Source organism: Nannospalax galili, unplaced genomic scaffold, assembly GCF_000622305.1.
Source record: "Nannospalax galili isolate Female #2095 unplaced genomic scaffold, S.galili_v1.0 scaffold243, whole genome shotgun sequence".
Taxonomy (NCBI): domain Eukaryota; kingdom Metazoa; phylum Chordata; class Mammalia; order Rodentia; family Spalacidae; genus Nannospalax; species Nannospalax galili.
The window spans coordinates 7,319,974-7,343,676 of record NW_008353490.1 but is presented as its reverse complement, the minus strand read 5'-3'; the positions used below and the strand labels follow the sequence as shown (position 1 = coordinate 7,343,676).

At 44.4% G+C, this 23,703-nt stretch overlaps 1 protein-coding gene and 1 long non-coding RNA gene across 4 annotated transcripts; both read right to left on the bottom strand.

Moving 5' to 3' along the window:
• Positions 1-854: 854 nt before the first annotated feature.
• On the bottom strand, positions 855-5,582 carry LOC115067285. 3 transcript variants are annotated; one of them, XR_003846702.1, is made up of 3 exons: positions 2,754-5,582; positions 1,965-2,451; positions 855-1,490 (listed from the first exon to the last, which is right to left on the bottom strand). It is a non-coding gene; the product is annotated as an uncharacterized LOC115067285 (long non-coding RNA). The 3 variants fall into 3 exon arrangements; XR_003846703.1 differs by having other exon boundaries at positions 1,965-2,153; positions 2,754-5,570; XR_003846701.1 differs by lacking the exon at positions 2,754-5,582 and having other exon boundaries at positions 1,965-2,747.
• Positions 5,583-8,099: 2,517 nt separating this feature from the next.
• On the bottom strand, positions 8,100-22,466 carry Galr1 (galanin receptor 1). The gene is made up of 4 exons (XM_008850682.2): positions 22,405-22,466; positions 20,962-21,853; positions 16,500-16,565; positions 8,100-8,575 (listed from the first exon to the last, which is right to left on the bottom strand). Exons 2-4 carry the CDS (start codon positions 21,625-21,627, stop codon positions 8,258-8,260), a joined length of 1,050 nt encoding a protein of 349 aa, XP_008848904.1. The 5' UTR covers positions 21,628-21,853; positions 22,405-22,466; the 3' UTR covers positions 8,100-8,257.
• Positions 22,467-23,703: the final 1,237 nt, after the last annotated feature.

The following is a 23,703-nucleotide window of genomic DNA, read 5'->3' as shown; positions in this document are numbered from 1 at the left end:
ACCGTGAACAGAAGGAAGTTGACAAGACAATACTGGTAGCTAAGACCTGGTAACAAACTTTGCAATGAGCGTTTACTTTCTTTTCTGTAATTTCTTGTTGTAATTTTGCCTTAATTTTACAAAAACAAGATAATTTATTACGTTTAAGACTAAAGAGTGGGTATGATTCAACAGTTAAGAGCACTTACTGCTCTTGCAAGGGACTCTGGTTCAGTTCTCAGAAGCCATATGGTGGCTTGCAACCTCATAACTCCAGTATCAGGAGATCCAGTGCCCTCTTCTGGTTTCCACAGGCTCCTGCACACACATGGGACACATAGATTCACATCACACACACACACACACACACACACACACACACACACAAATACATAAATAAATCTTTTAAAAAGAAAGAAGTGGGGCTGGAGACATGACTCAGTGGCTAAGAGCATTTGCACAAATTTGGTTTCCAACACTCATGTCAGGCAGCTCACAACTGCCTGTCACTGCGGCTCCAGGGAATCCAATGCCCTCCTCTGGACTCTATGGACATCTACTCACATGCACATGCCCCCAGACACACATATATACATAATAAAAAGATAATAAAATATTTAAAAGAACAAAACCAAAAATAAAAATAAAGAACAGAAAAAAAGAAAGAGGAGGAGGAAAAGAGCAAAAGCATTTACAAACAGACATGTCAACTTTCCACCAAAATGACTTGGTAAATTTTCCATAGCGACATTTAGTAGTAATTAAACTCATTCCATGCAACAACTTTTTATTAGATTCCCACACTTAGGGAAAAGCTTAACAAAAAAGACACAATTTCAATCTAGTTGTAAAAAAAATGTACACTCAAATTGGAACACTTCAAAGAACAAATTTTATTTTCATTTGAAAATCGATTCAAATTACAAAGTACAGACAGAGTCCACGCAGAACGTGAGGGTGGAGGGAGGGACAGTCGAAAGACTGTGTTTGGTAGTAGGTGTGTTAACAGAGACTCTGAACTTTGGTTTGGCTTTGCAAGCTGGCTGGCATTCATGCTAGGGCTTTTATTATGAGATGCATTTGATAGCCAGCTCTTTAAGGAACAATTACAGCAGCATCAAGCATAAGATAACTCACAGCCAGTGTTTAATAGCAACATTTAAGCATTCTCATTAGTAAAAGTCAAATTACAGTATACAGGATTTTTTTTTCACTCTTACTACTTAGTTATTTAACCAAAAGCTTTAATTCTAGAGGACTACAGATAACATTTTATTTATCTCTTGGAGACAATAATGTAGGCAAAGACATGCACCTTTTTAATTAATAATGAACTAAAACACTGATTTGAAAAATTCATATGTAACATTAGGAACAATCTTCATGTTGCAGGGGGGAGAGAAAGTGTCCTTTGCCACCAAAGTCTTTATTCTTTTGAGGAAGAACTTATAATCTCTGCAGTCTCTCACGCTCTGGAGTCCTACATTTCTGTGGCTGCCACAATGCAATAGCTGAAGGGGTATGAAGAATCTGATCAATGTAAACAGTAGGAATTCACAGCTATTTAAATCCATATCAACTCAATTTTCGCCCAGAACCATGGCAGTAGAGCCCTTAGATGCCCATCACTCAGCATAGATCATTCTCAGCTCTGATGTGGAGGCCTTAGATCACATACCTAAAATGCCCAGGGGCTAGAAAAACACCTTCTGATCTAGAAGCCATGTGGCCTTAGATGAGCAGCATAATATCACAGAAAGCATGTAGAAACATGCTCCCAGCCTCACCCTCTCCCATTCACCTGCAGGATAAGGCTGGTCTGGAAGGCCACACTTTGAGCTCCCCCATGAAACCCCAGGCCCTCTGCTCCCAGGGAAGGGAAAGCAGGGTACTGGCTTGGTCCTCCCAGCTCAGTCAGGGGCAGGTAATTTGGGATTGTCTTTTACAGATCCTTCTTTTAGAGATGAGGATACCTAACACAGTACCTTCAAGAGCAACTGCCAAAAAAATTTAGACCCAAAGGGAGTCCTCCATCCACACTCCTTCCTGCAGTGTATTTGACTGGCTCGGACAGACAGATGGAATCTGAGAAATGCAGAGCTGTTCAACAACATGCATGGAGTCGGATGTCTGCCCCTTCTGTCAGCTTTCCAGTCTCCCTATGATATAAGGACCTAAGATGGAACACTAGAAAATTAAATCATAGAAAATAGCACTTGCATATCCACCTCTTGTGATTATTTCTGTATTATAATTTGATTTCATTTCAAAGGAGTTGTTATGTTTGATCTTTTATTCATGTTGTGTTTAGAAGAATACCTCAAACCCAAGACTTATTTATTCCCTCCGTATCCGCAATGAACCAGTTCCTCTGTGGTCTGTGAGACCCGGGGCACAAACCCCTGAGCATGCCTGTGCGTCCCTGCCTGACACTGAGCTTGCACATGGAAATTGACTTCTTTAGCTGCATCTCTGGAAAACAAAACACAGCTTGCTTTCAGTCTGAAAAACACTTTCTCATACTCAAAGCTTGGTGGCTCTCACAATATTGTCCAAGCAAACACTCACTTACAATGAATCCTTTCTTTCTAATAAGATGAAACCCCTTCTATTTCTGCCCGCTTGGACTCAGAGTTTCTAATTGGAGACTTTGTTTAACCAGCAACACCTACAGTGGCCAAGTTCAACAGTAAGACTCCAGTGTAGCACTCTGATTCTGAGTCCTTCCTCAAGGTCAACAGGAAACCCATGGGCCCTAGGAAAGTACATCTTACCTTCTCTTGTGGCACGTCAGGAAGAACACCCCCAAGGAGTTACAGAAACTCAGGAATCTCTCACACTTCCTTTGAGATGTACAGTCAGTTACAGGCAAAGAGAATCAGTTCAGGGCCTCCAGGTCACAGGGCAGTGGGCCCCGCCCAGGAGACCCTGCTGGTGCAGGGAGTGGACTCTGGACTTGGGATTTGGCTCATCTGTCTGGCACACCTCCACCACAGAGTCATTGCATTTCAGATGCCCACCCAACACATCACAAATGAGTTCTCAGAGGTGTAGCACCCTCAAGCTGGGGGGAGGGGGTGTCTAGCTCCCTACCAGAGGGTTGTCAGGTCAGCCATGCCCTGGCCTGTTCTTGTTCAATTACCTCTGGCAGAGAATTGATTAGCTACTGGTGATAACATAAAACAATTTGCTCCTAAAGCCTGTATTTCTCACACTTTTCTGTTTAAAAAATAAGTACTGAAAGAATAGCCAGGAAGAATCAGAAACCCAGAAAAAATAATGAGGATGTGGGAGACGTGGGCCAAGGCTTCGGATATCCCGCCACACTGACAGAATCTACACAAGGGTGAAAACATGGCTAGTTCTAAGTAAAGAGCAGGAGACAGCAATCAAGGGCAACACATTTGAGAAGCAGTGTATGCGAAAGGACCAGAACAATTCAACATGGACAAGGAACGCACATCATTTGGACTGAATGTTCTCTCATTTTCAGTGAAATAGTCCACAAATGCCTGCAGGTGGCTCATCCAGAAATCATTTACTAGACTGAGAGGAGGGGCACAAAGGCTCCTTGGTCAAGTCTCCTCCCCCTGCCCTGCATGGCCCCCAATCCCCAGAGAGTTCCCTGGAAGTGGTAGAGCCCCAGAAGCCAGCCCTGAACATCTGGGGTTTCCCCAGTAGTTCAGCAATGCTTTAAGCACGACTTGATCTGTGCCTCCCCAGGAATCCCAGGATCCTGATCCATAAAATCCCCTCAGAAGCCCCAGGACTGGCATTGATTCCAGTCACTTTCAGACTTCTTCTTTTCTTCCTGGGCACATTGGCCGGTAGGCTACATGGATAACTGTACCCCACAAGGCTGGCCCACACTGATGTGTATAGAAGGCACTACCCAGAGTCTAGATTGAGCAGTTATTTCTCCCATCACTCAGCATGTACCTAGGCAGCTTCAGTATCCACAACAAGCTCACTAAAGTAGAAAAACAGCTTCACAGATCCACAGGCATCTTTAGAGTGATAACACATGAATAAGCAGGCTTTAATAATCCAGGTCTAATTTTTAAAAATATAGTACCATAGTAGGCACTGTCCCATAGAAATCTATAGATCTCAAAGTTCAGCCAACTTAGGGGTAATCACACTGATCCTCATACCCAAAGCTCTACAGTACAGGAGTGGTGGAGCCCAGATCCAATGTCTTTTCATTATCCAGATGTCTCTTAGCTGCTTTGAAAAGCCAAAGCTACACAGTGTAACCTGAGGTATCTTGAAACCTGTTCTCCAACAGAAAGATCAAGCTTGCAGCCCAAGGTAAAGTCAAAAGCTGAAGCTATGGGAGGGCTCTCATGCAGCTTTCTTACCCTCATAGTCATAGCCAGTGCTGTGTAGATATGGAAAATCCAGCCCGAGTCCTTTCCACAAAATAAGCAGAGGTGGAAAGCTCACTCCCCTTCCCTTCCCCTCCCTCATGCATGGCTCTGCCACTGTTACTGCACCCGGTACAGCACCCCAGAGCCCAAATGCTCATGAGGCAAGTGACAGGGTTGATGGAGCCAGTGCATAGCAGGTACCAAGCCAGTTAAGAAGCAAGCATATAGGCCTGTGGCCGTTCCTGCACATCTCATCAGCACATAGACAGGATGACCGCAGACCCCCAGAGCAGCATCCAAGCATCCTGCCACACTAAGAACCACCAGATAGAATCAGAGACAGGGTATGTGCTCAAGGAAACAGCAGAACCTCTTGACCAACATGTGATGACACATGACCTGCGACACACTTGCCTTACTCAGAAGCAGCCCATAGCTAAGACATGGGGATTTTAAATGGCTCTTCAGGCTCAACTTCCCCACTTAAAAGGGAATACTTTCAAATACTATATAAATTTAAACCAGATACAATTACCACTCCCAAGTCAACAAGCAATGTTTTTGATCACTACTTACTGTGTATAGTAATAAAAGAAGTTATTAATTAAACATGTTATTAATGTCTCATCAAGAAGAAATCTAGCATGTAATATTTTTAATGGCCAAGGGTCTGACTTCCTTTCCTGGTAGCCACTCACAAACTGAAGACATGACGAATATTGCAAGCAGCGTAGATGAAACGGCTGTTTCCCCAGGAAATGCATTTCTCCAGTTCTCATGCCTGAGTAATTTATATACGTGTAGCTAACAAATCCTTTAAAGCCAAGAGCATGATGAAGTCACACTGTGGTGCTCAAGGGTTCCACTGCCAAGTGTAGAAAGAAGCAGGTGCCTAGGTGGGCAGTCCTCTCCTGCCAGAAACATCCCAACCTGGGGGTTTTAGTCAGCAGAGAGAAATTTTCACAGCTGTACCTCCTGCGCCTGAGATCTGAGTAAAAGCAGCGGTCTGCTACACTGTTATTTAAAGCAGCTCCAGGATTTGTATGACTCATGAACCCAGCCACCAGCCATCCATTCCACTCTGACCCATCATACCCTGGTGAAGGAGGAGTTGAACTGTGGAAAACATAGGGTGAGGATTTCTGAAGAGGCGGGAAGTTGAGACAAAAGGATAAAAGTGAAAAGATGCACAAAGGGAGCCAGAAAATGATTCTCCTCCCAGGGTGAAAAATATAACAATTTAATTAAAAACAAAATAATTTCCCTAAAAAAAAGAAAGGAGCATCAGTCCCCCACACTGCTGAGAACAACAGCATAGAGCAAGAAACCTCCTGGTATCTTAATAGAGCTTCAGACTGTACTCGGTGGGAAACTGGAATTGGAGTCTGTGTGTGTGTGTGTGTGTGTGTGTGTGTGTGTGTGTGTGTGTGTGTAACAGCAAGCAGTCCATCTATTTTTATTTTCTTGTACACATCTCTCTGCCTAAAAGTAAAGATCCATGAAATAGATGCTCTATGGGGGTGCCAAGACAGGAAATGGAGAAAGCATCAATTTTCTTTGAGAAACCCTGAAAAGCAGAGCTCTGCACCCACCTCACTTGAAAGGTCCACACACTTTCCCTTCTGACTCTAGGAAGGTTCCTGGCTATGCCTGGAGGCCACCATTATCCAGTGCAGGCTTGGAAAGTGCTTCCAAACTGGGTGTGCTGTTCACTTATTGCAAAAGCCACCTTGGAAAAAGCCTAGCACATCTACAGGTTCTTCCTGCATCCCTCTGGATGACTGATCTGTCCCACGTCTCAGGGACACACCATCCAGAGTGCTCCATTCAGTCTCCTGTCTTTTCAGGAAATATACCATTGTTAGGGATTGTTAGGGTCATAGCTGTTTTAGAAGTACACTCAAGCTCAAAGCCAAGGTGAACTGATTAGAATGAGAGCATGCAGGAAGAATGGTCGGTCCATCTACTGGGGACATGATGCAGTGTGCATCTGTGTCTGGCAAATCTGCTGCGTACAGGTACAAGGTGTCACTTCCTAGCTGTACCCCTGGTCTTTAGATGCAGTCGTCTGGGAAGGACTGAGCCATAAACTCCTGTGACTACCTCCCACCAAAACCCATTTCAATCTGCCTTCTAAACAAGTACAGTCTTAGCTGTGGTATTTTTTAACACTTGAATCTAGGTGTCTTCAACCAAAAGAGAGCAAGGGAATTACTACAGCCCAAGAAATCATTTTCCCTCCCACAAGTCCAGCTTTAACTGGGGCACCTGTGTATACAGTATGAACTCATGCATGAAAAAGGTATGCCCACATTTGCAAGGCAGCTTCAAGTTCCACAAATCACGATGTATCTTTATCAAGATGAAATATGTCTGCTCCAACATTGAGTAAAGTGCAAAAACAAATTCCATGCAAAGAACTTAAAACGTTCTTTAAAATACCCACCTACACCTGTGTGCCACTTCTTTCCCTAGTAGCACATGGAAAACTCATTCTTTCCCATAATTCTAAGTTTCCCTTTTCTGTCCAGACAATGTGCTTAGGCACATAAGCACTGTTCACTGGGGTATAGTTTCGAAAAAAAAATGATGGCCTAGAAGTTAACATGCCGAAGAATTATGTTAAATTTGGTTTTTAACCTAACTTTGATACTTCATAGAGAGAACTGATTTAAGACAGGCACAAATTCCTTTTTCGCTAAAAAAAAAAAAAAAAAAAAAGTCTTGTTTTGCCGCCTTCTGAAATATACGAAAGTCTTGAATCTGAACATTACTCTTCTAATAGGGGACAATTCGGTATTTTCATAGCATTTTCTTAAGGAAAACATAAATCAATAAGAAACTTTCATGAAAACTAAATATGTTAATTCAAGTAGTGAGGATTTCCAACTCCAAATTAACATTACAATGGGGAATGATATTTGGGGAAAATGAGATCCAAACATTTGTTGGTAAGAGACAGAATGTCCTTAGGCATACTCTTGCACAGGGTGTATATGGCTGAATGATCCCCGAATCAAATGTCTACCTTCCTTTCTCCATGTGGCCTGGAGGTTACCCATTTGGCTAACTAGTTTGGTCCAGTCTTCAACCCTATAGAGCTTACTGGCCACGCCCTTTTCATTGACTTTTTCCGGCCCCTGGTTTTACTGGCTCCATACTTTTCCCAGCTGTGGTCTTAGAGCTGCAGGAGCTTCTTTCTCAGAAGTTGCCCTCAGCTGCCTCTGTCTGACAGTGGTCCTGCTGAGCTCACTCTAAACCTCCCAGGTAAAAGGATAGTCTTGTAGTACAGCCACTGTTGGCCTCCTGAGGTGAACTTGGTGGGTCTCATGTTCAGACCCAGTGTGCCTTCTGAGGCCCTGTTCGCTGCGTACAACTGGGGGCCATAGCCACTTGTGTGAACAGACTTCAAAAAGCCTCTTCCATTCAGCAGAGATGCCTGTCCATGAGGTCAAAAGGAAAAAAACTCACCTCTGCATCCACAATTGTATTTCAAAACGTACAGCTTATATTTCCCCTTCTCTCTAAACTGAAGCACTTTTTCTAAATAATTGACTTTAAAATGTAAATTTCAAATATTCTTCACCATTTTATGGAACTGTATTTACGGAGACCTGGCCATGCCTATAGAATGCTATTGAACTTTCACTCCTTAAGGATATAAAACTATACAGCATTTTCTTTTGTTTCAGAGATATAATTTTAAAATGAAATAAAGTTAAAAACTAATCTTCAGTTGACCTAGGAGTTCCCTAAAGGGATCAAAGTACTTAAACAGCTGCAGAATATAGTTAAATTTATATGAACTGTTGTTGGGAGAGCAAGCTGCTATACTGTATGGTACCGTCTGTGTCTTCTCTATGGTCCACACAGGAACTGGATGGATGACAGGAGGCCCCAGGGAACTTTCACACGTGAGTGCAGTTGGTTGATGGTGGGGTGTCTATTCGGCTCTTGTTTTCTTTAGTATCACTGAGAGATGATTCGTTGCGAATGTGGCACTTGAAGACTTGCTTATAGGCCTTCCTGAAGTTTTCTGAGAGAAAAGCATAGATGATGGGATTCACCGAGGAGTTGCTGTATGCCAGACAGTGGGCGGTGATCCTGAAGAAGAAGGAGGCTGGGGTCAGCGGGAAGGCTCCAAATTCAGCCCAGAGGTGGATGACATGATGAGGCAGCCAGGAAATGCCAAACACCACAACGACCACCAGGACGGTCTGTGCTGTCTGGAAGAGAGGAGTTGGGGGAGGGGCATGATATGCATGAATGTACCAATTGCGTCAGAAGAATCCAGAATCATAAAATAGACCCTAAGATCATTCACACATACTTTCATGGGATGAAATAAAAGTGAGAAATCTTATACCCACCCTTTCATTCATAATTGCAAGATCTGTCATTACCTACCTACCTACAGTCATGATTTTTGTGGCAAGTGTAAAGTATGTGTGAATTGTGGGAAGCATGCTCAAGAGTCATGAGGCTAGAAGCAGATAAAGGTTAATGACTCTTACTTAAACTAACAGAATTCTTCTACCAGCTAGGCATGGTGATGCCCTCAAGAGAGTAGGCAGACAAAATGGAGAACTCCAAGCCAGCCTGGCCTATATAACAAGACCCCGTCTCAATAAAACAGAAGAACAGGAGCAGCAAACCTCTTCCAGTGTGTATTCACCAAGTTCTCTCACCAGCCTGGAGCTCAGACAAACACTGAACTTTGCAACAAGCACCTATCCTCACAAACAAGTAGGAGGTGTTAGTTTCTCCTCAGTAAGCATTGGTAAAGACAAGTCCTTAGTGTTTGGGAAACTGATAATGTGTCTCACTCACAGAGCTGCTCCAGGTACAGTCTTTGGACCATTGTTCACTGACTTAACCTTGACCTTCCCCCTTTTTTGCTCCTAAATCACAAAGTCAGAAATCTGAGGAAGAGTTTCTGTGTCTCTACCGACTTCTACTGAGCAGGTGGCAGGAGGAAACTGTCCCTGACTCATGAACTCAACACAAGGAAACATGTACTCACTATGCTGGACACTTCAGTACTATGTACATGGACAAGACTTCCCAAGTGGCCATGAAACTAGAGGGCAGGGCCTAAACTTTCAAAGACTTTCTTAAAAGACACTGCTGACAGGAGACATTCTACGTGGAAAAAAAGGGACTTCTTTTATTGCTTTTCATGAAAGGGAATCCTATTGTTCTAGAATGTGAAGCCTGGAATATAATTTATGGTGTCAATGCCTCCAGGACTAATGCTCAATAGCAAACTAAGACACCAGCAGAAGTTTATCAATAAGAAGGGTTGAAAACCATGAAGCAATGCCTAGACTTCAGTCGGAAAAGGTAGACGGGGGCAAAGGGAGGTGGCTGGATTGCAGTCAAAGGCAGCAAGCACCAGCAGGCTGGAGGAACAGGAAAAGAGCTAAACTTATTATCAGGAGGCATCATGGATTTTGTAAGACCCCAGGCCTGACAACAGGTCTGTCTATGATCTTTGAAAGTTGATATAACCTCCCCAGGACTCTATTTCATCATTAACAAAGGAAATAAACCAACAAAATGACTCCCAGATTATACCCGGACCATGTGAGCACTAAAACAGCTGAGCTATTAAAAACTCAACAGGCAGATGTTTCAGAGTGAAAGCTTACATATTAAGTTTAGTTACTTCATGGCCCACAGAACAAACATAATTAGCTCACACATATTAAGGGAGTGTTTGTTATCAATCCATTTGTCCATTAGTGTATGAGAACTGCCATTCGCAGGTGATTTAATCAAACAATCTAGAAATGATTATACCCACAATAGAGAACATAGCCTCTTCTTTCTAAGCCGACCAAACCATCTCTCTGCAAAAACTCTCACCCTGTCAATATTCCATGTCATTGCTTCTTTTAGTAAATATTTACTAAGTGCAAAGCTTCTGACAGTTACAGACCCCCAAAACTTATTGGTGAGATCCATATCTTAACAAGACCCAAAAGACAAACAGCAGCATGTCCTGAGTGCAGAATATTCCTTAGGGCATTTGTTTCTCTGAGTACTTGTGATTTACCCAGACTTCGCCTCTAAAGTTTTGTAATCCTTCTAGTTTTCTCAAAAACATGGATAATAGTCTGTTTCTTTTACTTAGTCAACTGAAAGCTTTGAACGTGACTGGTTTGATACAAAATTCTTTCTTGGGAAAGAATACTAGATGTGCAAGGCATGATGGCACATGACTTTAATCTCAGCATTCAGGAGTCAGAAGCAGGTGGATCTCTGTGAGATTGAGACCAACCTGGTCTACATAGTAAGTTCTAGGCCAGCTGGGGCTATAGGAAGACCTTGTCTCAAAAAGACCAAAATAAATAAATAAATAAAAGAATACTAGGTGAATAATTTATATAAACCATCATCTATCTACCTAGGGCTGCTCCTAAGAAAGCTTAATAGAATGCGCCTGAGCACCATGATGGTCCAGCTGGGACTCTGAGAAGTGGCTGTTTCCTGCGTGTTTCATTAAGCACCTAAGTCCCCTGAAGTTGATGCCCTCAGCTGACTCACGTGTCAGTGCCCTGCACACAAGCCCTGGGTCTTGGTCCTAGTCTTTGGGTTCTCGCCACTTCAGCCACAGATAAAGAGCCAGATAGTCCCATACGTGTGGCTGGAAAGAGTTGATGTCCATTGCTTGTCACTTTTTTTTCTCTTGCAACAAATGCTAGCAGAGTTAAGAAGTGCTGAGACTGACAGGAGGAGTTCTGCCCTGGTAAGAAACTGCCCTTCTTGACACATGATTGCTTCCCCATTATCAAAATCAGAAAGCAATATCTAAAATCCATTATCTCAAAGTTAAAGTTCGGTTCAGAGTAATACATGCGTTCTAATCTCAACCCCAGGATTTTGGTAGATCAATAAGCCCATCATCACCACCCCAGAGTAAAAGTGTTTTCTGTTTTTAAGTCAGACTTCTCAGCCCTGTCTCCATGGCTGATTCAGTGAATAATGCTTTCTGCATAGTTACCTTTGAATCTACCTTTAATAAGCTCAGAAGCTTAATCAAATCCCTGATGAAATGCATAAAAGCCACAATAAAAGTAAAACCATCTCATTCACCTTAACTTAAAGAAAATAAAAGATGTTTTATTTGGTACTGACATCTCCCAAAGGCAGAAGAATTCCAGCTGCACAGAGTGAGCTGCCTCTGCACTTTCTTTCTGAAACACCAGAATGTGACTTAAAATCACCTGTATGAAAAGTGTCACAGTATAATACAGAAACTTCCTTGTATAAAAAATGTCAGAATGTAACACAGAAACTCCCTTGTATGAAAAATGTCAGAATGTAGCACAGGTTCCTATGTGAAAAGGGGACGCTTTCTATTTTCATTCCTTACATACTTCCCCTATTTCTTACAGAACCATTGTCTCTATCAGAGACATACTGACATCATTCATCAATTTAGAACACAGAATCCCAGTATTACCTTTAATAGAGAAGAGTCCTTTAAAGTTAAGCAGTAATTCTGCACTAATTCTCATCACACTTGAGATTCAGCCTTTGTTTTAGCATGGCTTCTCTTTGTGCCTTACACTGAACATGTCTGAAAAATAGCAGTCCCTCTTGGATTATGAGATGTTCTTTTCAAGCAACCTGAAACAGCTGTCTTTTCTTCAAAAAGCCTCACTCACAATGTGCCTAATGGAACTTAGCTGGGAAGCAAAGCGAGTCCTGAGAATGATGAAAAGCCCTCCGTAAGTTGCATGAATGACCACAAGAAATCGGGCTAGATGACTTTAAGTTCAGGGAAACAAAATGCAACAGTAAAAGCATCTGCTGAAAGAGCCCAAAAGTTGGTAGGACATCAACGGGCCTTTGATCAGGTTTCCTCTGGAAGCACCTCCCCAGCATGTATGCCATCCCTCCCATCCTGCAGAAGGCTCTTGCTTTAGTACCCAGTCACATCATGCCAGAAGCATCTCTTTCTGTCTAGTGGTGCATAAGCAAAGTGTTCAATCATTTATAAGGCTTTTTCTATCATTTCTGAAAAGAAATCATATCCTCTTCCTGCATTTTCTTCCATATATGAATCACTATTTATCATGGAGGGTTGAACTAGCACTTCTCAATGGCAAACTTTACCCAGAAAGCCCTGAATGGGAGATGTGAAGGTCTGTACCACACAAATTCATACTGAAACCTGCTCACCAAGATGATGGTATTAGGAGGCAAGGCCACTGGGAGTAGAGCCCTCAGGAGTGGAATCATTGTCCTTGTGAAGGAGCCCAGAGAGTTGCCTCACTCCTTCTAGCATGTGAGGATGCAGGAGAAGGCCAAGAAGCAGGAAACAGGCCTTCAACAGACAGGCCAGCATTTGACCCTAGACTTCCAGCCTCCAGAACAAGAAGATAAATTTCTGTTGTTTATAAGCTACCCATTATGTGATATTTTTTTGTTACCATCGCCTGAACACAGATGCAACACACAGAAAGAAAACTCTGCTTAGCCACTGAGAAGACATCAAAATAATGGTGTTAGAATGAGCAAACTATCAAAATCTCTAGTCCATTAGTCCATTCTCCACTAAAATCTAGATCGAATTACTCCATTGTTGTGGTCTGAATGTACAATGCCTTTCACCCCACATTCATGGGTTTGCACCCTTGGTCTGCAGCTGAGGGTGGACCTTGCGGTAGAGCCTAGCTAAAGGAAATGGGTCACTGGGGGGCAGAACTTGGTGTTTCTTAGGCAAACCCCATTTCCTGTCCCTCTCTGCTTTCTGAAAGAGAAGTCAGTATGACTAGCCACCCTAGGCTTCTAGCATCATGATGAACTGTATCCTCTTGAACCCTGTGCCAAACTAAACTTTTCCTCCCTTAAGTTGTTTTTGTCAGGTATTAGGTTACAGTAATACGAAAAGAAACGAATACATCTACTAAGTGTTTAGATGTATTATAGCCCATTAATCTCCACTAGAGTCCTCTCCTACCCATCAAACACCAAGCACTAAGCATCTGTGCCCTGATGAGGATACCCTAGGAAGTGTCCCCAGTAGACTTTCTATGATGAGATGCTGCATCACCACTGCTCTCTGCCTGGCTCACTCTTTCCTTTCTCAATGTCTCTTCTCCCTCCATCTCCCCTCTTCTCATCACCTCCCTTCTCTCTTGACCCTTTTGTCTTCCCCCCTCTCCTTTGCACTCTTTCCTGTCTCTTTCTTAGACACACACATATCTCACCACCATATGTATTTGTTCTGTGCAAATAAAAAGACAATTAAATATATCGGCAGAGATCTGACATCTGTTCAGCAGCTGTGAAGAGTTGAGTCTGTGAGAAGAGAGGAAAAAAATATTTTTCAAATGCTCAAATTTTCTTCTTCAGATGGTAATTTTATATAAATATGTATTCTTTTTACACATGCCCACATTTACAAAGTGGTTGTTATGTTTATTATAAAATAAAATAGAAGCCTTCCTAGTCATTCCTTGTAAGGTCTTCCATCCTTATTTTAAGCACTTGGTTCTTGTCTGGATCCTTTTCAGTTTCTCTTCAACATCTCTGCAAGTAGAGGTGAAAATTGGCCACAGACAAAAATGAGATCCAGCAAGTGTTAAAAAAAAATAATAAATTGATGGGCTAGAGAAATGGCTCAGCACATATGAGCACTGGCTGCTCTTGCAGAGGATACTGGTTTGGTTCGAAGCACCCACATGACTGCTAACGACTGACCATAACTCCAGTTTCAGGGAATTCAACATCCTCTTCTGGCCTCTGAGGGCATTGCATATATGGGTACACTTACACACATGCAGGCAAGACACTTGCACACATAAAAATAAATAATAAACAAAAATTTTAAAATGAGGTTAGTTTCAAATTCCCTGATAAAATGAGGTTACTTTCAAATTCTAATGATAGAATCTGGTTGATTTGTTTTGTTTGTTATGTTTGCATTAGTAGGGATTGAATCTGAGGCTCCATGAATGTGAGGCACAGGCTCTACCACTGAACTGCATCCCCAGCCCTTTTTCATTCACTTAGTGCTTTGAGACAAAGGAGGGTCTTGCTAAGCTACTCAAGCTTGCTTACCTATGCTGTAGCCCAGGCACACCTTGAACTTGGGATCTTCCTGCCTCAGCCTCCCAAGCAGCTGGGATTACAGATCTGTACTACCAGGACTCACTAAAATCTCTTGAATCGGTAATAAATATTTAGCATAACTGGGTAGTATCTTCTCCATCGAACCTCAGCAAGCCTCTTCTTCCTTGAAGGATGTGTGTGTGTGTGTGTGTGTGTGTGTGTGTGTGTGTGTGTGTGTGAGTGACATGTATGTGGAAACCAGAAGACAATCTCAGGTGTGTTCCTCAGGAACAGTCCACCTTGTTTTTCTTTTTAGACAGGGATTCTCATCAGCTTATAGCTTGCTAATTAGGTTAGGCAGCCGGCCAGCAAACCACAGGGATCTCGGCCTGACCCTGCCTCCCCAGTTCTATGATTACAAGTGCAAACCACCAAGTCCAGATTTTTTTAACGTGGATTCTGGGGCTCAAACCCAGTTCCCTGTGCATACATGCCAAGCGCTTGCTGACTGACCTCTCCCCCCAGCCCTCTGAAGGATATTAATCTCCAAACACTCATGCTGGTAAGCACCTTTGGACAACCATTGCACTATGAAGCTAGATCCTAAAGGAAGCCAGTGCCTTTTAGAATCCCAGAGCTCAGCTCATTCCTGTATAATACCAATGCTCTGAACAGCTTTCCAGGGGGAAATTACAAGCAATCCTCATTTTCTCTCGGAGGTGAGAAGTCTGGCTTAGGGGAAACTCAAATAGATTAGAAGAATCTAAAAACAAGCATAAAACTACACCATTGGAAGCAGAGGAAGAGAAGACAGGTATTCATAGTTTATTCTAGTTATATGGCTCAGACTTTCTTAGCTGTTATAAAGAGAGGCCTACAAGCTGGGACATGAAGAAGGCCCAGGGAGAGAAGTCTGAGGCGGTCTTATTATGTTATACTTTTTATTCTTCGGCATTGGTCAAAAACCAGAGGATGGTATCCCAAATGCAAGTTATTTTGTGCTGCCAGGAAGAGAAAAAAGGTCTCCCTAGGTGCAAATTGGAAGCCACTCTGTTCTACATGGCACTTTCCAGGCCAGCTAGAGCAGCACAGCAATGCAGCACAGCAAGACCTTATCTATCAAAACTGGAAAAAAAAAAAAAAAAGAAAAAGAAAAACAGTGCTTTTCTCCACATTGTAATGGATAAACTGAGATATCAGGACATCTGTCCTTACTTGAAAATTTAAATGTGATTATCTAAATTATTATTTCCATAAATTATATACATATATAATTGATCAGAATAAGTATTTAAAGGGACAAAACGTATTTTAAGATAACCTTGATAATGTGTAGGGGTTAAAATGCCTTGTTATTCTCTTAATCAGATTGTCTAATAATCTCATTATACTGTCTAAAGCCAGAAATCATATATAATTCATCTGAGAAAGAAAGAAATTAATCCTAGTGTGAAAAAGTTTTTATTCAACATGTAAAATTCAATGAATCTCAAAAGGTTGGAGGCTTTAATATTACTCAAAAGAAGCAACTAAATCAAGGTTCCCTAGATAAGAAAGACAGTTAAAGGTGAATGGGTCACGGCCATTTTTTATTTTGTCCCTGCTGAGTCAAGGTCAACGTATATCTAGGAAAGAAACAAGGGTGATGTTCTTGGGGCTGAAGGGAGCAAGATACCAATGTTCTCTCAAGTATAAATCAAGTCAGACCATTTGGAATCACTCTTGGCATGTTAAATACTAAACACACGATATGCAAAATGTTCAGATTGCACCACTCAGTCCCTTTACACTCACCATAGATCTAGCCCAACCTCCTAATGACACTCAGAGTCAAAGTTTGTCTTTTCTTGCCTCCCCAGCCAGCTTCTAGGTTTGAATGCCATGCCCGTTTACCTGTGCTTACCTACTATGCCCTCCCTGACTTGGCTTCTGCTCCACCCTACCCATTAGCAGTTAAAGATTTATGAATACACCTATCTCCAGCAACTGATTTTCCAGTCTGTGAGGGGATATAAAGATAATTGAAAACACAAACAAGAAAAGCTCTCAAAAGTGGCAGGCACAGTGTCCCCTTGTGAATAGTACCTTTTTCTTGGACGCTTCTGATTTCTTTGACATGTTCTTCAGCTTTTTATGCAGATGATTAAGGACCTGCAAAGCACACATCAATGAAAGGGGTTTACCTCAGGCTTTACTTACAATCGCTGCACATTCTGACATGATAATATCATTGTTTATAAAATAATTAAAATAGAAATGCCACTTACATAAAGCAACCTTGAGCCTCAGCCACTGAATGAGTGTCCCTGGAAGACAGGTCACACCTAGATCCATTTTGAAATCATGGAGAATTCTGGAAGGCCCAGAACTGGGATTTCTCACAGTAAGAGCCACCCACACCTACAACCAAGACTACAACCAAGCTACTGGTCTGTCTTCTGCCTTGGTTCTCTAAGACTCTGTATGTTCAAAGTCACAGAATCCTACTGTACATGGGACATAATGTCAGCTCAGAGACACACTGAAAGCTAGAGACCCAGGCTGTGACAGTTTACCATCCAGTGGAGAAAACCCAGTGATCAAGAGAAAATTGTTTGGTTAGCCTGCAGAGTCCTGCTGGCCTCTGCACCAGCTCCTGGGGCTCTCTTTAGGAGCCCTATCCATTGCAAATTTCTTAGAGCAAAGCACTTCCCAGCAAGGCTCCTCTTACTTGTTATTCAAATCCTACCACTGCACAGGCTTTAGAAAACTCACCCTTTGGGAATACAGTCTCTGTCACATAAAGACCATTTTGCAAGTTTTACCCTTGATATTTCTGTCAGGGAGACATGTTAGCTTTAAGAAAATTGACAAGTCTTTCTGTCTTCTCTTGTCAGTATCATAGGAGAAATTATGTGAAATTTTTTATTGTTATATATAGGGATTTCTGATCTGAACTTGGTCTGCAGTGCCTGCCTTGCAGGGCAGGTCCTGGGTTGATTTTTCTGTTCTGATGGAGAACCTGGAGTAAATGGTGAACGCTCAGAACCAGCTGTGGATTTCTGGTGAGGCTCTCAGGAAGTGGATGTACATACCAGCCACTTCTCTGCTTCCCTGTAGCTCCACAGCATGGAAATAATTAAATGAGATTGGCTTTCCTGCCAAAGTCTGCTCCATCCCGCTAGGAGCAGCACTTTCTGGACAATCAGTCATATTCTAATTGAGAAACCTCTGGTCTTATTTACCAGTCTCCCCGACCCTAGCAGCCAAAGCAGCCATCCTGCTGCCTTTGTCAGGGTGTGAATTTCTGTCTTCAGATTCCCTGCCCTACTGAGACACTTCTCACCACTTGAAAAGGCTACAGTGTCTTGCAGTCACACTCGTCAAGTCTTCACTCGCTGTGGGAGCATGTGGATAACTTGCTGATACATTTGACAGTGAGCCACTCTTCCCCCAACAGAAAGTCAATATCAAGTGAGGACAGAGAATCAGCTTTCTACAGCAGCAAAGAGAGAAAGAAAAAGGCTGGGGGTGGGAACCTGCTGATGGAGACAGGACTGACCAGCTGGTTGCCAGCCCTACAGACCCCAAGACTACAAATCACTGAGGACAAAGGACGCAGGAACCACCACAGGAGAGACCACCACATGAAATCAGGGAGGGACACCTGCATGGGTGGCCAGATTCTTGATGCTGCTTCAAATATGCACACAGTCAAACCAGCTAAGCAAGGTCCCAGTTTAACAACTTCAAAACACCTAAGAACTAATAACATTGAATGCTGCTGAATGGTAACTGGAGACAATCTTCGAGTGTGCTTTCCATATCTCTGTTTCGCTTCTACAGTTTAGGCTATGAGCACATGATGGCATGGTGTGACAGATTCTAAGGTTTTGCCATCCAGGGAGAGAATGGAGGTATCAGGATCAGTTATGATTTCATCTCTTAAGAAGATGATGGTGGTGGCACAGTGGCATTTCTTGGCCATTCTGTACTCTGTGAAGAGAGACACCTGCTCTAAACCTGAGCCACTGTCATGCTGGGGGTGTGGTGGAGCATGGTAGGGTGAGCATAACAAGGGTATATCCTCACATCAGATCCAAGGGGTTTCCAGAATACATACTGAGGGAAGAGAATGGAGGGCAAGAGTCCTACAGCACAGAGGGGAGTCATCTTCAGGGAGCACTAGACCTGGGTCAGCCACTAAAGTACATCCTCCTGCCCAGGGACTGTCGGGGACTGCCAGATGCAAAGCATTGCCTCACTCAACAGTGCTACAGAGGGCATTTCTGGAATTTGATTCATTCATTAAGTTTTAAAAAGAAAAAAACTACAATGCACTTAAATCTCAAGTGCCTTTTTGGCCATCTGTGATTCCTCACGTTGACCATGAGCCCTAGTCCTTGAACACATAAAACCAGTCCTGAACCAAACACTACAGTGTCGAAATCCTTAACTACAGAGCATACACTTAGTGCCTGATACAACAACAACTCCAGGTAACTTAGCTCCAGGTGTTCAGGACCTAGAATGAATTTGCAAATATTATCATTGACACAAAATTTTTTTTCTGGTTCTGCTTAGAAGCAAACTTTTTCTGAATGGAAAAATAGTCAAATGATCATCTAACTTTATTCATTGATTTTTAAAAGCTTCTCATACTTTGTGTTCTGTAGACTCTTCAATGACAGCCTGTTTGGTCTTAAAAGTCTACCTTGTTATTTCCAAAAAGATCAAAGTAATGGGGGGGGGGGCAGGAGTATGGCTATGGGGGAAATGAAAAAAAAAAAAACATGTTTCAGTTCCAAAGCAGGAATTGTGAATTTAAGAGCCAAATATTTTAAGAATAGCTCTAGTCCCAAGTCTCCTGTCCTCCAGATCCTCATCAATTGTCATCTCTTGAAATTCTTCCTGAACCATCGGGTCAGTTGCCACACCCTTCTGAAAGTTCTTTCCTTGCTAGTAAAATGGAGAGGACATCACCCACCCAGGGGCCCATTGAGCAAGTTAACTGAGATGTGCACACATCCCACAGCTCACTGTGCACAGCAACTTTTGCTTCATGTGTACAAAAGGTCTCTTCCAGATAGATAGGCTGCCTGCCTTGCATTCCCCGTGGACATCATTTGCTATAGTCCATCCCCTCAGGTAACATTGAGAAATATACACTGATGGTATACATGTGGAAGGTGGCTTCCTTTAAATATTCTCCTTTGCTGGAGAAAAAGTGCCTTATGAATGGGATATAATAAATCACTATCTTTCTAGCACAGGAAGCTATTTATGTTCCCACAGTCACAGTTTTGTTAGAAATAGACTGGGATAGATGAAATTGGAAGGAAACTTCAGAATTTGCCTTACAGTGTCTTCTGGTGATGGTACCCTGAAAAGGTAGCGGGGGCCCTGAGGTTACCCCCAAGAAACACCATCATACGATCATTAAACATGCATTAATCAAACATCAACAAGCTATACCATTGAAATTTAAGACTTTTTTTAACTTTTACAAAAGCTTTATTGAGAATTTCATACATGCATATAAGGTGTTTTGATCAAATCCATGCCCATTCCCTCCTCTACAACATTCCCCCCACTGAAGAGGTAACCCCCAAATCTTTTAAGGATTAGATACAAGCTCCCAAATACTTTTGACATTTTCGGCCTTTGGAACAGAGTGTACTGCTAGCAGGCCCAAGGACATTTTGACTTTTAGCCCAGAAACTGGCTACAAAGTGTAAGACTTTTTGATCAATACAAACACCCAATGCTGTGTGATTCCTGAATGTGTGCCTCCAGATACTTGAAGACAGGACAGAACAAGAGCTAGGTAAGGCAGCTCAGCCAGCTGTGCATGCTTGCTGCCCCTCTCCAGAGTGAGAGTCAGCTCTCCACCTGAATCCCTGACACCCTCTACACAACTTTGGAGAAGGGGGGCAGCACCTGTTTCCCCACTCACTTTTACCTGGAGACTCTTGTCATATCTCAGCAAAGAAGTAGCATTTCCTTTTGGATTTTAGGAAGCTAAACTAAAATCCAAAAGGCTGGCTGTAATAAACAGGAACTTCACAGTCTAGATTCCTGGCAAAGCCTGAGCATTCAGGGGCCCCTGTGCACCAGGGAAGAGCACCAACTCCAGGACTGATATTCCAGCAAGTCTCCACTCACTCAGAGGGAGGACCGGGTTGCAGTTCCCTGTGGTTCCCTCTGTTTTGCTGCGAGCTATTTTCTAAGAACTGGTTTGAAAGCTACTGAACCCGAGCTGATTCTAACTCTCTACGCAGCAGATCTGGAACACACAACTGCCACTGGGCACCTCGAGGCTCTCAGAGCTGCAGTGCCCAGCAAGGAGAGGAGAGAGCCCAAAACTGCACTACCCAATTCCTAGACATGAACCACAAACTTTCAACATAGCTCAAACTCCAAGTTAACAACCACTGTAGGGGTGCAGACAGAGGCTAGGGCAAAGTGGAATGCGGTGGGCCAGAGAGTAGAGGGGCAGGGATGCCTCACTCAGCCAAAGGTGCAGGAACACCAATGGCTCCCTTTGAGCCAAGCGATCCCCACTCACCTTGGCGTAGCAGAAGCAAATGAGCAGCAGCGGCAGCAGGTAGCCAAAGACGAAGGTACACACGACATAAGCTTTCTTGTGGAGCTGGTTCGGCCACTGCTCCCAGCAGAAGGTCTGGTTGCTGGCTTCCCGGTGGAAGAGGCGCTGGTGGTAGGCCACCGGCGAGGCCATGGCGATGGACAGCGCCCAGATGAAGCCCACGCCCAGCAGCGCGTTGCGGGATACCCTGAGGGAGGAGGAGCGCCGCGAGTGCACGATGGCCACATAGCGGTCCACAGACATCGCGGCCAGGGTGAAGATGCTGACCAGCATGGACACAGTGAAAAAGTAATGGATGAACTTGCAGATGAAGGCACCCAGCACCCAGGTGGGCAGCGCGTACACCGTGGCCTGGAAGGGGATGCAGAAGAGCAAGTAGGCGAGGTCAGCGATACTCAGGTTGAGAATGAACAGGTTCGTGGTGCTGCGCGGCTTGCCCGGCTTGCTGCGCGCCAGCACGGTGATCACCAGGCTGTTGCCCAGCACTCCCAGTGCGAAGATCAGGCCGAAAACCACCAGCGTGATGAAGTTCTCCACGCCGATGCCAAACAGAGGCGTGGAGTCCAGGGAAGGAGGCTCTGGACCGCTCTCGTTCCCTTCGCTGAGGTTCAAAGCCGCCAGTTCCATCTCTTACTGAGCCCCCCTGGGGCGCTGTGCAGTGAAGCGCGATAGGAAGGGTGCTTACCGGGAAAGCAGGCTCTGGGAGTCGCTGAGAGTAGCTGAGGGTGGCCAGGTGGTCCAGTCCAGAGCGGCGAGAGCGGGTGTCTGCTGCGGGAGTCTGCCGCGATGCGCAAGACCTCGAGTGCTACGCCTGGGGCTGTGCCGGGTAGCTCAGTCTTCGTGAGGTGCCTGGCTAAAGAGAAGGCGGGGGTGTGAGCCAGGAGATGAGCCTTCTCGTGCGGGGGCGGGCGGTCTCCAGTACACAGAGGTCCCAGTCTGGGCGAGTCCCACTACTACGCGGCCACCAAGCCAGAGAGGCGGGAGTCACTGGCCGCAGCCGGCAGGTGGAGAGCCCTCTCTGTGTGCCTTGCAGGTTCCAGTCCCCAGCTGGCCTGGTTCCCCGCTCCTGGAATCCCTTGGGATCGCACCTGTTGCTCTGAGCCGCGGTGCACAGGAGCCTAGAGATGCACTCCTTGGATGCTGGAGAGGGTCGCCGCGCTTCCTGCGCGCTGGCAGCCACCGCCCCACTGCTCTGGCGCCGCTGGCTCCCTCCCAGCTTCTTCCCAGGGCTTCTGCCACGCTCGGGCTCTCTTGGGGCTCCCTAGTGCTGGACAGAGTTTCTGCCTCACGAAAGAGGCAGTGAGAACGCAACTGCTTTCACTCTGTGCCTCATGCGTCCGGCCAGAAAAATTACAGCGTGTTTTCAGAGCCTCGGCGACCCCAACCGGGTGGGTGACCGCCCACCTCGTTGCAGGAACCCAGGCGCTTCCCTGCCAGGTGCGGTCGGTCCACCTGGTCCTTCGAAGGCGTCGGCTGGCGCTGGGAGTGAAGCTGGGTGCGCTCCGGTGCGCGCCAGGCGGACAGTCTGGCAGCCCTCCAGCCAAATGGCACATTTGGTCTTTGCCGCCCCTGGCAAGAGCAATTCCTAGCCCAGGAATAAATACCACAAAAGTCAAAGGTTGGCAGTGCTACAAGGAGCTTTGCGGCAGCTGCCTAACCCCCACCCTCATCCAGTCACAAGCAAGGGAGGGGAGAATCAGAAAAGGAGAACCGCCTGCGGGAGTTTTCATTATGAACCTGTGTTGCGCAAATGATTCACCTCGGTTCCACTGCACGTTACTCATCTGATTGACATAAACAGAAGCACTGGCGAGTGAATTGCTGGTAAAGTGTCATTTGAACGTATTTAACGTCCACCACTGCTGAAACTCGGACACTCAAACTAGAATTTGAGCTGTTTATGGCGCACTGCTGGCGGTAAACATTATCCAAGGAGACACCTGACACAGCATGTTCCTGAGTTGGTAGGGCTTCTCTATGTCGCTTTAAAGCCAGCATCCTCCAGTGAGTGAGTGACCACCTTGGCTGCTAGACACAAAGCCAGAGGGATGAGTGATGCACAGAATGGCAAGGCAAGGCATTCCTGGAGGGACAGCTGTGCCCAGGAGATGAACTTGAGGTGAGCGCAGACCAGGACAGCACTTAAGTGAAAAATAATGGCGACGCAGCAGCTTCTTTACCTAGGGGAATCTGGGGAGTAAGCCCTACCTCATTTCTCTCCCTTCCTCTCTCCCTGCTCCATCACGGCCAGGGATAGCTTGCTGACATCCATGGAACACTGCTAATGTGCTTTGCTGTATCACTGTTCCAGAAATGCAAGGAAGATCCTTGCAAGATTTTATATTCATGGACATTTTTGCAGCTGCCAGAAATGCCAGTAACTTACTTATCTAAGAATCCCAAGCATATTCTTATCTGCCTTTGTAGGATATCTCTGTGTTATCAGTTGTCTTGCCTGTGAGCTTTGCCTTTTTTCCTCCTGTCCTCAGTAACCTAGACCTTCCTGGTATTCTGTTCTGGTGGGCAGCTCTGACACATTAAAAAGCTGTGTAAAATGACTTGAGGGAGTGGTTTAGCATTGGGTTTTCTGTTTTGCTTCATCTGAGTATGAGTGAGTGAGTGTGTGTGTGTGTGTGTGTGTGTGTGTGTGTTACTGGGGTTTGCATTCAGGGCCTTGGGCATGCTAGGCAAACATTCTACCAG

Coding starts and splice junctions, on each gene's coding strand:
- Galr1 (XM_008850682.2), bottom strand. CDS start 21,627: ATGGAACTGGCGGCTTTGAACCTCAGCGAAGGGAACGAGAGCGGTCCA. Junction 16,566..20,961: donor TTTGCTTCTGCTACGCCAAG/GTGAGTGGGGAT, acceptor TGTGCTTTGCAG/GTCCTTAATCATCTGCATAA. Junction 8,576..16,499: donor CAGAAGCGTCCAAGAAAAAG/GTACTATTCACA, acceptor CCTCTCTTCCAG/ACAGCACAGACCGTCCTGGT.